At 35.6% G+C, this 16,122-nt stretch overlaps 1 protein-coding gene across 5 annotated transcripts in view; it reads left to right on the top strand.

Annotated features, from left to right (window-relative positions):
- Trpc1 (transient receptor potential cation channel subfamily C member 1) overlaps window positions 1–15,912 on the top strand; it is a 94,768-nt gene extending 78,856 nt beyond the window's left edge. For all 5 annotated transcript variants that reach the window (XM_076867604.1, XM_076867606.1, XM_076867607.1 and 2 more), the window contains 4 exons: window positions 10,968–11,143; window positions 12,767–12,968; window positions 13,306–13,500; window positions 15,578–15,912. In XM_076867604.1, coding sequence (XP_076723719.1) covers window positions 10,968–11,143; window positions 12,767–12,968; window positions 13,306–13,500; window positions 15,578–15,805 — 801 coding nt within the window. In that variant the 3' untranslated portion in view covers window positions 15,806–15,912. The remainder of the gene's footprint in view (window positions 1–10,967; window positions 11,144–12,766; window positions 12,969–13,305; window positions 13,501–15,577) is intronic.
- Window positions 15,913–16,122: the final 210 nt, after the last annotated feature.

The following is a 16,122-nucleotide window of genomic DNA, read 5'->3' as shown; positions in this document are numbered from 1 at the left end:
TTACCTTTAATTCTATTGTTTATTTTGCAAAAATCTTTAGTTTGATCTTGAGCCACCTATGTATTTTTGCTTTTGTTGCCTATGTTTCTGGTGTCATAGCTATGAAATCATTGCCAAGATCAGCATCATGAATATGGATGTTTTTTCAGGCTTACGTTTAAGTCTTTAATCCCTTTTGAGTTGATTTTTGTGTATGACATGAGGGTCAGATTCACTCTTTTCTGAGTGCACAATGTTCAGTTTTTCCAGTAGTGGTTGTTGAAGAGATTACCCTTTCCCCATTGTATATTCTTGGCACCATCATTGGTAGATATATATGGATTTATTTTAGACTCTTTATTCTGTCTCATTGGTCTACATGTCTGTTTTTATTACAGTACCCTACTGTTTTACTTACTGTAACTTTGCATATGTTGAAATCAGGAAGTGTTTTGCTTTCAATTTTTACTCTCAGGATTTCAGTTCTTTACCCTCAGGATTACCTATTTGGGGTCATCTGAATTTTAGAATTTTTTTTTCTATATTTGAAAAAAATGCTGTTGGATTTTGATAGGAATCATATCAAATCTGTACATCCATTTCACTATAATAGACATTTTATCAACATTATGTTTTCCAATCCAGGAATATGGGATGCCATTCCATTTGCAGAATCTAATTTTTTAAATCAATGTTTTATAGTTTTAGTGCACAAATCCTTTACTTTTCTGTTTAAGTTTATTCCTGTTTTATTCTTTTTCATGTTATTGTAAGTGGGCTTGTTTTCCTAATATCCTTTTCAGTTAGTTGGGTTATTAGAGTATACAAATGCACAAATTTTTATGTGATTATTGCAGTTTTTTGTTAAATTGGTCTTCATTTACTAACATGCTTTCCTTCTATATCTCTCAGATTTAGAAGCTGAAAGACTTATTTTAACTGCTTTTATAACCTGTAATGGGGATACACTGCTTTTATAACCTGTAATGGGGATATAGTTTTCTCCTTTGGTTTGAATGAGCAGGTTCATCATTCAAATGAAGACTCTTAAGGGAATTAAATGGATGCTATTAATTATTAAGTTTGGACAACAAGTGTGAACTGGGACTGTCTCAGGCAAATCAGTGTCATCGGATTATCCTAGAGTAGAATGTATAAAATAAACTTATGTTCAGCAGGGACTCAATCTTTTACCCTAGTAGTAGACATTTCATGATTGTATTCATCAAATTTGTGACTTACATTATAGGTAGACCAATAGCTCAGAGCTACCTTTGGAAGGTGGCCCTCTACAGTCTGATCCCACTAACTTTCTAGTCATCTCTCACTGTATTCATGTCTTTGTCCCTTCCCAGAATGTCTTTTTTTCACCTAGGCCAAGATGAGTCACTAACAGCACAAATGTGCTTTTCCACTTCCATGTCATTTTATGTTCTTACCCTGTTTGGAATGTCTCTGTCACATGCTCTGCTTGTTGACATTGTATTTATTCATTTAACAAACATTTATTGAGTGCCTGGTAAATGCTCCATTAGTAACTCTAAAACAAATAAGCCACAGCCTCATCTTAAGGATCTCATGCTCTACTGAGTGTGACAACAAACCAATGTATGCATTTAAACTAGTATGTGCTATAAAGGAGAGCTCAGAGAAAGGGCATTTATTTTGGTCCAAGGCATCAGAAAAGACTTTGTCAGAAGAGATGGCACAGGAATTAAACCTTGAAGCATGTACAGATAATGTGGGGCCTGTAGGGTGTTTCAGGAAGAGGGAACAAGAGCCAGCTTTAGTGTCCCAGCAATTAGGAAATCTATTCCAGTACTAATATTCATGAAAATGAATATCTCCATCCTACGAATTAATGCTTTGAACTTCTTTTTTTAAAATTTGTTTTTTTAGATATACATGACAATAGAGTATATTTTGAAATATTATACATACATGGAGTATAATCTACTCTAATTAGGATCCCATTCTTGCAGTTGTATATGATGTGGAGTTACACTGTTCCTGTATTTTTATACATAGGAAAATTATGTCTGATTCATTCTACTGTCTTTACTATTTCTATCCCCCTTCCCTTCCCTTCATCTCTCTTTGTCTAATCAAATGAATTTCTATTCCCCGACCACCCCCAACACACACCCACCGCCATTGTGAATTAACATCCACATATCAGAGAGAACATTTGACCTTTGGTTTTTTGGGATTGGCTTATTTCATTTAGCATGATAATCTCCAGTTCCATATTTTACTGGCAAATACCATAATTTCACTCTTATTTATGAATACTTTGAACTTTTAATGAGCACATTCTACATATAGCTTGTCTTAAATTGTAAAGTTATGTTGTTCCTACTAAACTAAAAATTATTTGAGTATGGGGAGTATATCTTCATTTTCTAATCTTTACTTACTTCCTTGTGATAGAATGTTACTTAAGGAATGTTTGCTAATTGAAATGAAAAAATGGTAAAATGGGGTTAGGTAGAAACAAGTGCCTAATGATGTGAGATAAGAAAAAACTCTGGGAAATGTCCCAGCTGATGCTGTAGCTGCTCATTCAAAATAATAACATCGGGAACAGTTATTGAGTATGTTTTGTGGGCCAGGCACTTTGCAAAGTGTTTTTCACCTAATTAAGGCTCAACACAATCCATGTTATTCTTGTTATTGTATTTACATTTCACATTTGGAGAATCTAAGGTCTAGAGGAATTAAATAGTTTACATAATTAGTAAGTGGTAGAGTCAAAAGACTTGAACTGGATCTCTCTGACCAGAGGCCAACCTGGAGTTGACTCTACTGTTTTTATGAAGGATACTACTACTACATTTTAGCAGATATAAGAACCACATTTGGACATAACTCAGTAATATTTATGTTTTTAAGAAAAAAAACATGAAGGTAGAGTCTGTAAATAATTATGATAATAGTAATAATAGCAGCAAATATTTATTGAGCCCTTGTGTGCCAGAAACAGATCTAAGATCCTTATTTACATTTATTACTTCATTTCATTCTCACAACAATTCTCAGGCAGACTCTTTTATTTTCATTTTACAAAGGAAGAAACTGAGGTGTAGAGACATTAAATACTTGTAGAAGGTCACACAGAGCTGGTAAGGAACAGAATTGGAATTCCAGCCCAGGTGATTTGACTTCAGAACCAATGATTTTTTGTTTTTAACCCAGGAAATTGAACCCAAGGCCTTACACATGATAAACAGAGCTGGATCCCCAGCCCTGAAGCCAGTGTTCTTAACCACTTGCTAAATTGCCTCACAGTGTTTTCAATACTACAGAATAATAGTCCTTAAATTTTATTGTGTAGTAACATCTGTAACCATCTGTGAGCATGCATTATTATATTTTTTTTTCAAAAGTTTTTCCTAGTTTATCTACATGTTTCAAGTGAATCGCTTTTAACATAGATAGTTGAGTGATTAGACAGAAAGGAGAAGGCCTGACCACAGAGCATGCTGCCTTCCCATCTGATCATAGGGTAGGACCCCCTCAGATACTATATGCTTCCTCTCAGTGCTATGGCTTTGAACCCAAGTGGTACCACTTGGTTCATGACTCTATGTGCTTCAGAGTCTCTGATTCCTTCCTATCTGGAGGAGGAAGAGGATTTGGAATACAGGTATGACTTGCTTAGGCAGCTGTAATATCAACTATAGCCTACTAACTCACTTAACAAAGATTTACTGAGTGCTTTATAAGAATATAGGAATATAGTGACTGGTCCATCCTAGATGAGACCGTGCCATGGTTTGGAGGTTTAAGGGCTTCATTCTCAATCTTGTCTACCAGTTAAAAAGTAAAAAAAAAAAAAAATGTTTTAAAAACTGTTACCCGCCCCCCAGAGAATGATGGCGTATTTTATCTTTCATTGACTTTTTTTTTCCCCTCTGAAGACCTAAGCAGGAGAGAGTCTAACAACAATCATTAAATTACTATCTTATTTAGGAAGACAAATATAATAAGTTAGCACATTCTTTTGACAATTCTGTTTTCAGTATCTGGATCAAACCTGGGGTGCTGTACCATTGATCTACATCCCCAACCCCTTTTTATTTATTTATTTATTTATTTAATTTTTTTATTTTTTAGTTTTTGGTACACACAACATCTTTGTTTTTTTTTATTTTATTTTTTTCATCTTTCATACATTTGATTCAAGTGAGTTATGCACTTCCATTTTTATCCCAAATACAAATTGCAGAATCACATCAGTTACACATTCACAATGTTTACATAATGCCATATTAGTGACTGTTTTATTCTGCTGCCTTTCCTATCCCCTACTATCCCCCCTCCCCTCCCCTCCCATCTTCCCTCTCTACCTCATCTGTCACACAACATCTTTGTATGTGGTGCTGAGGATCGAACCGGGCCACACGCATGCCAGGCGAGCGCGCTACCACCTGAGCCAAATCCCCAGCCCCCCCTTTTTATTTTTTATCTCGTGTTTGTGATCCTCCTGCCTCAGCCTCCCCAGTTGCTGGAATTACAGGCATATGCCACCACACTGGGCTGGCCAAAGTCTTCTTGCCTAGCACAAAGATTTCTTTTGACTCATGAGCATACTCATAATCAAAACGTCAAATTAGCCAGGCACAGGGGCACAGGCCTGTAATCCTAGCAGCTCAGGAGGCTGAGGCAGGAGGATCACAAGTTCAGAGCCAGTCTCAGCAACTTAGCTCGGCCCTAAACAACTTAGTGCGGCCCTAAACAATTTAATGAGAACCTGTCTCTAAATAAAATACAAAAGGGGCTGGGAATGTGGATCAATGGTTTAATCCCTGGTACCCCCTTCCCAAAATGTCAACATTATGGTGGCATTGGTTCCGTTCTTATTTTTCATTCTCCCTTTCTTTCTCTTTTCATTATTTTAAATAGATGGGGGGGTGGGGAAACACCATCTGTGCAAACAGTACTTGGCCTACACCAAATGCTCAAGAAATAGTAGCTACAGTGAGTTTAGCAGCTGCTGTAGTAGTCTTTAAAATAGAAATTTAATCCTATAGCAAGCTAAAATTTTCTTTGCAAATAAATTCACTGAAAGTGGATGTATTTTAATATTACATGTAGTCCCAGAAAGATAAAAATCCTGAAATGAGTGCACTTAGATTCATAAAGCTCTCTGCTGCAATCATTTTCTATATAATTATTTTGAAGACAGCTGCAGGTGCCAAGTACTGAGAAGGTTCTAACAGAATTTGGCAGGAGGTAGGGTTTCTGGAATGTGGTCCAGAAGGATAAGAGAGAGAAGCAAGACTTTCAGAGAAAACAGTCCCTTATGAGTTTTACTCCTGCTGTTCAAGGAGCTCTCGAGTTCATGATCTATCCAAAGAGAAACCTGCTACTTTGATCCTTTATCATCCAACTTGATAAGATTGGGTAGTTAATTGACAGTCATAAGGTCAGCTGGTCTTCTTCCCCTTCCTCTTCCTTTTCTCCCCTTCCCACTAAAATATCATCTCCTCGTCCTCAGTGCTGTGACAACCAACCCTTACAAAAGCAACACGTCTTCCCCTCCAGCTTCTTTTCCAGGCTGCCTTTATCTCACTCCTGCAGGCCTCACATCTAGAAAAACTAAGGGGGGGGAGGTTATTTATAAACTTTCTCAAGTATTAATCCCTTTCCTTCTCAAACTTCCTTTTCAACTTCTTCAAGGATAAAGAGGACCATTTCTTTCCCCAAAATAGAAATATTTCTTTCCTAGGAATGTCTCCCATATCATGAAGTCACAGACAGTTCAACTAAATGCCCTCATTTGTTGATTAGCATGCTCTGAGGAGGGTCCCCAATGCAGTGGATTCAGGCAAGGAGCAGTTCTAAGGTGGTAGTGATTCACAAATGAGACTGAAGGAGAGAGGCCCTTAAAGGTTTGTGCGTGCTTCCTTGGGCTTCAACATTTACAGCTGAAAGTGCTTTCACCTAAAGTTTTGCTTTTCTGTTTGGTCTAATTATTGGGGTTACTAATATTAAAGTAGGTGAATACCCCTTGGATTCTGACGGTTTGATTCACAGTCTTGCTCCATCATCCACTGTTGCCTCATCTCTGTGAGCCTCAGTTCCTATATGTGTTTTATTGTGAGGATTAAATGGGTTGGTGTATATAGTATGTACAGCAGAGTACCTGACACATTGTTGGCTTTCCATAAATGACTGATCCATTCTTCTATTCCCTTTATAGCAGATGACTATGGAAGGCTTGAGAAATAATCCAAGAATTTTGGAAGGTTAATATTGTGTATGCATATTTATTCCTAGTGAGTTATTTGGACTTACTGGATAATTATCAGATTTAATTTAATAGTTTATATAATATAAATTGCTGTTTCTAATGAATTAAGAGCTATTTCAGGTGCTTTGCTTTTGAGGTTATACTTGGAGGTGAATATTCTTTTAAGAAGCATAAAACGTCAGAGATGGAGCTCATGTAGTCCAGAGGCTCTTAAACTGGCAGGTTGCAGAACCACCTGGGGAGTGTGTTGAACCTGGGTTCTCAGGCCTTGCCCTTAGAGATACTGATTAAACAGGTGAGTCTGATGCAACCTTTGGCGACCCCTTGTATCCTATTTCTAGATCAGGAACTAAGGCAAGTACACAGTGTTAGAAGAACTTGGTGTTAATTAACCAAATTAACTAACAATTACATCTTTGTTGGGTATTCATTCACGTATTAATTCAACAGTTCTTGGTGTGCAGGAACTATTATGTGAGAACTAAATCCTTCCCAATTGTACCTAACCCCAAACTTGTAATGGGAGAGCTAAGATAAAGCTGCAAAGTAATGTTTTAGAAAAGTGCTTGCAAGGAGTTAGAAGCAAGAATCCATTCTGCCATCTGTTAGTTGTATTTCCCTGAGCAATTGAGTCATGAGCTTTAGTTTTGTCATTTGGAACAGTAGAGATAATTCTGTATTTCTCACCTTGAGAAATACATGATAGCTCTTGAAAAACTATAAAGAATTAAATAAAAGGCATATGAAAGATAGTTATGTGTTCAACATTTTAATTAATATGCCAGGCTCTGGAGCTTATCTGGTGCTTGCCCCTAAACACTGGTGAAGGAGACACACACACAAATGTTAGTATAAAGTAAAAAACACTGTTTTAGAAATAACAGAGTTCCTTTGGGAGCATGACTGAGAAAGGACCTGGAGGGAATCAGAAAGGCTCTGGAGAGGAGGTGGCCTTCAATATTAGCCTTGAAGGGATAGGAAGCTTCCCTGGCAAAGAAGAGGAGAGTACTGTGCAGAAGTGTGGAGGCATCAGGTGTGGTGTACATGTACAGGATGTCCATCATGTGTAGACCTGTGGAGTTATGGAGCTGAAGCTGAAAAAGACAGACTGGGCTGGATTCTGAGGATCTCTGTGTCAGGAATTTTAAATATTATTACTTACACAAAGAATTTTGAACATGGGTAGATTGAGTAGATAGAAATTTTAGACAGATAATTATGGCTTTATTCTGGAAAAACTGGAAGGAGAATGACTAGAAGTTGTCATTATTATTGCTTCCCTTTGTCAGCTACTTTTATAATTTAATGAACTAATAATATATTTTTTGATGTGAACCCTAATGATATCAACCTTTATAATTAAAGGAATTTAGCTCATTTTTGTAGTTCTACATAATGCTGTATATATGAAGTTGTTTGCCCCCATTAAATTATTTCCTAAGGATAAGTCTCCAGAAATAGTGTTAAAAGATCAAAAGATGTGATCCTTATAATACTTCAGCATTTATTTCTTTTTTCACATGTGGTGTTTGTCTTATGGTGCACAATCAATATAAAAATACAGGGTTTCATCTCTTGAGTAGCATTTGATGCTATCTAAAGTTACATTAATTCAGTAGTTTGCTCTGATTTTCATAATATTCTTTTTGTTTTTATTTGTTTTGAGATGGGGTCTCAGACTGCCCTTGAACTCCTGAACTCAAGTGATCCTCCTTCCTCAGTCTCCTATATATACTAGTATTAACTCCTTTTATTTTAGTATTGAAGTTGTAATTATCTTTCCTTTTTTGTTTTAAAAATTTTATATTCCTCAAAACTGTCAAGTAGTTTTTAAATAAGGAAATATTGTAAAAACATGATTATCACATTTACAAATGCATAACCCTTGTAATCTTTCTCAGTCTAAAATACATTTCCTGTTTTTTATGTTTGCCTCTCACATGGTTGTTTAGTGTCTTCAAGCCAATATTCACCTAGGTGATATCCACTGTACTACTTTAATATACAAGAACTAATATGCTTTTTAAAAGTCATGAAATCTATGGTATTCTCATTCAGTATTGTTCACCTTTATAATGAAATTGATTACACTTATTCTTTAAAACTTTGTTATGCTAAATTGAAACTTCTTTTTCCTGTTTTAAAAATTAAAATTATATCATCATATATTATTGCTCTTGGAAAACCCTATTTACCTATAAGTTTACAGTGTCTAAAGTTTCTTCAAGGGTCCTCTTTTCTATAGTTATCAAAAGCAGTTACTATATTCTTACTGGCATAAGTTACTAAAGTCTCGGGGCTGGGGATGTGGCTCAAGTGGTAGCGCACTGGCTTGGCATGCATGAGGCACTGGGTTCGATTCTCAGCACCACATAAAAATAAAGATATTTTTTAAAAAAAGATTTTCAATCTCTATATATTTTTAAAAAAGTTATTAAGGTCCCTATCAGTATGGTATGGATTTATTCTGAGCACTCACAATCTGGATGAATGTTTTTCTTTTTCAAGGTGACCCAATAAAGCTGTCATTAATTAGTACATTTAAGAGGAAAATATATTTCTTCTCTTTCTCAAAACTTTTGAGCTGATATTCCAATTCTAAACAATCCCTACTTCTGTCAGAATTTTGCAAGGGAGCCAAGTGAAGGAAGCATGCTTTGAAAAGCAACACATGGCGTAGTCACTGTTGCAGAATCTGGATTACTACCTTGTGGTGAGCCTAAAAATTCTGCTTAGTTTGCTCATTTTAGTACACTGGAAGAGCTTGGCCACTTGTCTGTGGCAGCCATTTTGTATCATTGGCAAGGGGGCATGTGGTATGTTGACAGGCTTGGGTTGATTAGAAATTTTATTTGAAGCTAGATCTGGTTTATTAAATACATTTACTTAAATTTTAGGAAAGGTTATACTTAAACACTAGTGTTTTTGTCTTAAAAGTAACAAAAGCATATAGTAAAGAAAACTCAAAGGAATATAAAGTGAGAGTCTGCCTTTTTTCTATACCCGTAGTCCTACCTTTCATGAACATTGTTAACAATGTGTTGGGTAAACTTCCAGAAATTTCCTGTGCATATTAAACCATAGCCTTGTATGTCCTTTAAAAAGATAGTCGTGGGACTTTTGTGTATGTATCTACAAAATGTTAATAAATTGTTTTTTTTGATTTAGTGTTTTATAGGTAACCTTTTTTGCCAGCACATGTTGTTCTTCCTTCTCTTAAAAACAATATTTGGAATGTTCTAATTGTTATTGCTACCTCTAACAATACTGCATTGAAAGTCATTGTGTGTACATGCATCTTTTTTACTTCCTATTGGCTACTTTCCTAGGGATAGAATTGCTGGGTCAAAAAATTACCATCAGCTGGGCGCAGTGGCCTATGCCTGTAATCCCATCAGCTCTGGAGGCTGAGGCGGGAGGACCACAAATTCAAAGCCAGCCTCAGCAACAATGAGGCACCAAGCAACTCAGTGAGACCCTGTCTCTAAATAAAATACAAAATAGGGCTGGGGAGTGGCTCAGTAGTTGAGTGCCCCTGGGTTCAATCCCCAGTACCAAAAAAAAAAAACCCAAAAAACTAAAATTGCTTCCTGAAATTTGTAATTTCAATTTTAGCACTAAGATTTATTGAAAGTACCTTATTCCCAGATGTTGAAGGAGTATGAAGGAGAATGAAATTAGGCTTGATTAAAACTTCCAGATGGGGCTGGGGCTGTAGCTCAGTGGCAGAGGGCCTGCCTAGCATGTGTGAGGTACTAGGTTCAATCCTTAGTACCACTTAAAAATAAAACAAATATAATAAAGGTATGCTATCCATCTACAACTGCAATTAAAAGGAAAAAAAAAAACCTTCCAGATGCCCTATATGTGTGTTAATTACAAAAGATATTTATTTAATATTCATTATTAATGGTGGACACTCCCATTTGGCTTACACACATGCTTTCTTAAAACAGAACCAAAGTACAGTAAGTTGATCCCTTCAGCAAAAAGAGATCACTGCAGACCTGAGGGAGGAAGATTCTTTAGGAATTGGATTAGAATTGGTTGCAAAAATCAGATGAAATACTTTGTGTCCTAATGATTTTATATTTGCAAACTTTAAGAAGGCATATAAATAGAAGTGCTTATTTCCTTTTGGATTTCATTAGGGCACATTCCTTGTATCCCTTGCAAATTAGGCCTTTAAAAACTTTCCTTGCCTGTACCCCTACCTCCATAGAAACAGCGCCTTCTGCAGACCTGTTCCAGATTCAGGGACTGTATCATCCAACACTTGTGGTGTTGTCATGATTAGAATGACTTTTTGTTAGACAGCTGGATTTTTTTTTTTTTTGGTGATTCCCATGTGTTATTTTTTTATTGTAGCAAAAAATATACATATCATCAAACATCCTATTAACCACTAGTAAGCACAATTTAGTGGCATTAAGTAATTTTATTTATTGTGCAACTGTCTTGCCACCATCTCCAGAACTTCTGTCATCTTCAGCTGAAACTCTACCCACTGAGCAGTCACATCCTACCCCACTTCCCCCTGTTCCTGGTACCCACAATGGACAGCTGGATTTTTGATGTTTTCAAATTGCTGGAATATCTCAACCAGATGAAATAAAAGAGATGGCTTGGGGATCATGTGTTTGTCTTCTTGTTATTATTGCTGGGTAATTCAATATTTAATATCTAGTTTCTCTGGTAATTTTAATAAACATCTATGTAATACATTCCACAGATTTCAATGGGACAGATGTTACAAGATTTTGGAAAATTTCTCGGAATGTTCCTTCTTGTTTTGTTTTCTTTCACAATTGGACTGACACAGCTCTATGATAAAGGCTATACTCCAAAAGAGCAGAAAGACTGTGTGGGCATCTTCTGTGAACAGCAAAGCAATGATACCTTCCATTCGTGAGTGTATTTTGGAATTTTTAGTAAATATATTTCTCTCTGTTGTGTTCAATGTGAATTAGAGGCTGTAAAAATAAGGCTTAAATTTTTCTTTATGAAATTTCTTTTTATAAACTTTAACACATTCTCATTTTTCATGAATCATTTGTAGTCATTTTACATAGAGAATCTAATTAGTAGATCCAAGTTGCTACAACTATCGTCTGTACTGCACCCTACCTAACACAGCAGCTCTTGGCGTTTTGTACATTCTTAGCATTTGGGGGCAGTTCTTTGTCAGTCATATGTGCAAGGTGGTCAGCATCTCTATTCTCCAAGGATTCAATGTCAATTGCAACTCCCAGTCATTATTACAACCAAATATACTCTCTCACTTTTTCAACACTTCTTAAGAGGTCGTTAGAATTGTGAATCATTGGAACTTATGAACAAGGTTTTCTTCAGCTCTAATTAATCATAAGGAGTGAAACAACCAGCCATGAGGTAGACCGAATACCTTGCCCCCCTCTTTTTTTTTTTTTTTTTGGTACTGGGATTGAACTGAGGGTTGCTTAACAACTGAGCCACATTCCCAGCCCCTTTTTTTTTTATATTTTAAAGATAGGGTCTCACCCAGTTGCCTAGGGCCTTGCTAAGTTGCTGAGGCTGGCTTTGAACTCTCCATCCTGCTGCCTCAGCCTCCCAAGCCGTTGGGAGTACAGGCGTGCAACTACCATGCCCAGCTCTTACCTTATTTCTTAAATAAAATAATAAAGAAAATGTATAGTATTCCACATTTGTGTATTCCTGTTACATAACAACAATTTGTTACATTGGGTATCCTCTTATTTAAAGAACATGATTAGTGAATATGTGTTCATTGAGTACATTCTATATGCTAGTATATGCATATATACACATGTAAGAGAGATTTGATAGGGACTATGAAGTACCCCAAAAGAGATGATAATCAAGTACAAAACTAAAGTTGGTAAAGATGCCATGGAGTAGTCTGGCAGAAGAGCATTCACAGACAGAGGGAACAGCAAAGGAAATGCCTAGCAATTGAAGCAGGGCTGGCATGGTCAGTGTGGATGGAATGTGGTGCCTCCGAGGGAGAGTTGCTGGTAATGAGATCTCAAAGTAATGGGGACCACATGGGAGGGAACTTGTTGACCCTTGTTAGGATTCAAGTATTGAGAGTGAACAACAGTTGAAGGTTTTAGCAGAATGCTAGCAAAATCTGACTAAGTATCAAATAGGCTGCTGTGTGGAGACTAGACAGGCTGCAAATGATTAAACAATGAGGACTCATTTATCTTCCTTTAAGTCCATGTCCTTGTTTAAAGTAACACAACCTGGGACTGGGGGTGTAGCTCAGTGGTGGAGTGCTTGCCTCACTCGTGTGAGGTACTGGGTTCGATCCTCAGAACCACGTAAAAATAAATAAATAAAATAAAGCTATTATCTACAACTAAAAATAAATTTAAAAAATAAGATATACCTGTACTATGGAAATCAACCTCATTTAGTCCTATAAAGTGTTATGCAAGGATTATTAATGTATGTTTTGTATACTTTTGTTATTCATTTTTGCCAATTTGTTTAATTTCCTTTTAAACAGAAATGTAATTGTCTTTACAGGTTCATTGGCACTTGCTTTGCTTTGTTCTGGTATATTTTTTCCTTAGCACATGTGGCAATCTTTGTCACAAGATTTAGCTATGGAGAAGAGTTGCAGTCCTTTGTTGGAGCCGTTATTGTTGGTACATACAATGTCGTAGTTGTGATTGTGCTCACGAAGCTGCTGGTAGCAATGCTTCATAAAAGCTTTCAGTTGATAGCAGTAAGTGTTCTTTCTTTTAAAACTTTATATTCTCTTCAGATCATACTAAATGTGTGCAATAAAGTAAACAAAAATTATAAGAATTAAGAAATAGTATCATTAAAAATTAAATATAGAAATTTAAAATGTAATTTATAACAGTTGCAAACCTTAGACCAATTTTTTGTCTACATGATGTGGAAACATTTAGACAGTTTTAAAGAATGTGTTCCCTCACCCTCTCCTGCCTGCCTCTGTGTGTGTGTGTGTGTGTGTGTGTGTGTGTGTGTACACACGCGCACGTGTGCGCATGTGCATGTACACACTCTCTATATTGCTTTTCATTTTCTTCTTATAGAATCATGAAGACAAAGAATGGAAATTTGCTCGAGCAAAGTTGTGGCTTAGCTACTTTGATGACAAGTGTACATTACCACCACCTTTCAACATCATTCCTTCTCCAAAAACTATTTGTTATCTGATTAGTAGCCTCAGTAAGTGGATTTGCTCTCATACATCAAAAGGCAAGGTCAAACGGCAAAACAGTTTAAAGGTAAGAAATTAGAAGTTTGATTTGCAGCAAAGAAGTTGTAGCAATCCCTAATATTGGATGTTTCTTTTTTTTTTTTGAGTATTTTTTTAATTTGTTTTAATTAGTTACTCATGACAGTACAATGACCTTGACATATCATACATTTGAATCACATGGGATACAATATCTCATTTTTCTGAGTATACAGGTTGCAGAATCACATTGGTCATGCAGTCACATATATACACACAGTAATAATAATGTCTGTTTCATTTTACTATCCTTCCTATCTCCCTAACACCTACCTTCCCCTCCCATCACTTCTCTCTACCTAATCTAAGGTAGCGCTCTTCTTTTTTTTTTTCTCACATCTTCATATATGTATTTCATATAACAATGAGGGTCTCCTTCCACCATCCATGCATTAAAACCTAAATATGTGAGTTCCTGAGGGCCTATGACTAGTTTGTTTTATCCACTGTTGTATCCCTAATGCACAGCATAGTATCTAACATGAAGAAAGGATTTAGTAAATATTTGAGAGAGACAGAAGCAAGATTTCTTTAGTTTTCAAATTTTCCCAGCATGTGAAATCTCATCTTACAGTTTGAAAATATGGAAAATAATTTAGAATACCTGTTCTTTCACCATAGATAAAAAGTGACTAATAGAGGCAGCTCATGTATTGACTTGCATATTCATTCTTTAAGAAACAATATGATATATCAAGAACTATGTAATGTTTTGAACAACCAACAATAAAAATTAAAAAAAAAAAAAAAAGAAAGAAACATCTGGGGGCTGGGGATGTGGCTCAAGCGGTAGTACGCTCGCCTGGCATGCGTGCGGCCCGGGTTCGATCCTCAGCACCACATACAAAACAAAGATGTTGTGTCCACCGATAACTAAAAAATAAAATATTGAAATTCTCTCTCTCTCTCTCTCCCTCTCTCACTCTCTCTTTAAAAAAAAGAAAAAGAAAAAAAAAAAGAAACATCTGATAGGGCTGACACTGTGGCTCAGTGGTAGGTAATGCACTTGCCTGGCATGTATGAGGCACTGAGTTAGATTCTCAGCACTGCATATAAATAAAATAATGGTCTGTCAAAAACTAAAAAAAATATTTTTTTAAAAAAGAAACAGGGCTGGGATTGTGGCTCAGCAGCAGAGTGCTCACCTAGCACAGGCGGGACCCGGGTTTGATCCTCAGCACCACATAAAAATAAAGACATTATGTTCTGTCCATCTACACCTAAAAAATAAATATTTTTTAAAAAAGAAACATCTGAGATTGGCAATTGCTCAAACTTCTATGTTGCTATTTGATTCTTCTTGAAAGTTATTCAATACATCAATAATATAGTACATGTTTCTTATAAACCAGGGTGTTGCCGAATTTTTCAGTGAAAAGCTAGAAAGTAAATATTTCACATTTTGCAAGCCAAAACAAAATTAAAGATATTATGTAAGTAGTAATATGACAAGAGAGAAAAAATTCCCATCAATCTTTATTGGTGAAATCCAAAATATGACAATATAATTGAGTAATAATCTTTGTAATACATGAGTACTAATAAAAAGAATGTGATTCCTTTTAGTAGGGATAAAATTCTACTTAAAGTTCAAGATTAGAGAGCTGCCTATCATAAAATTAATTGCAAAATGTTCATTTGTACAAACCATTCTTAGGTCACATACTATAAAAAACAGGAATGAGGCCACATTTTGGACTTTGGGTCATAGTTCACTAAACTCTGCTCTAAATTTAATATTCCTAATGCCATTTTTTTAAACCAACTTTGCATAGTGATGAGTAAATAAAACAGATATGCAGTCTATATTTGTTTTAAACAAGTGTTGAACATTATTTTGTACCACTTTATAGCAAAACTGTCATCTTTTAAGCATTAAAAGCTCTGTGTACATTTTTTTAAAAATTTATCTCATTTAAACATTGTTTCTGGAACTGGGGGTACACTTCAGTTGTAGAGTGCTTGCCTAACATGTACAAGGCTCTGTGTTCCATCCCCATCACTGTAAATAGTTATATATTTTTTCCTGTATATCATTGGTTATCGTATTATTTTATGTTTTGAAGGAATGGAGAAATTTGAAACAAAAGAGAGATGAGAACTATCAAAAAGTGATGTGCTGCTTAGTACATCGTTACTTGACTTCCATGAGACAGAAGATGCAAAGTACAGATCAGGCAACTGTGGAAAATCTAAATGAACTGCGCCAAGATCTGTCAAAATTCCGAAATGAAATAAGAGATTTGCTTGGCTTTCGGACTTCTAAATATGCTATGTTTTATCCAAGAAATTAACCATTTTCTAAATCTTGTAGAGAATAATTTTCAATAACGAATTTGAAAGACTGTATTTACATAACTTGCAATGAAATTAATAAGATAAATATTGAAATAATTATGTAAAAGCCATCCTTTAAAATATTTATAGCATAAATATGTGTTATGTAATATATGTATATAGAATTAGTTTTTTAAAAACTGTCAGTGGCTTTTTGCAGGAGCAAAACACATTAAGTAGATAGATTTTAATTAGCATGCTATTTGGTTTTCTTAATTGGACAGTGCTTTAAAATGTTATTCTTTTTATGAGTAAGAGGAGTATAAATATACAC

Source organism: Callospermophilus lateralis, chromosome 10 (assembly GCF_048772815.1).
Source record: "Callospermophilus lateralis isolate mCalLat2 chromosome 10, mCalLat2.hap1, whole genome shotgun sequence".
Lineage (NCBI taxonomy): Eukaryota > Metazoa > Chordata > Mammalia > Rodentia > Sciuridae > Callospermophilus > Callospermophilus lateralis.
The sequence above is the reverse complement of the archived record's forward strand: the minus strand, read 5'-3'. Positions and strand labels throughout refer to the sequence as shown.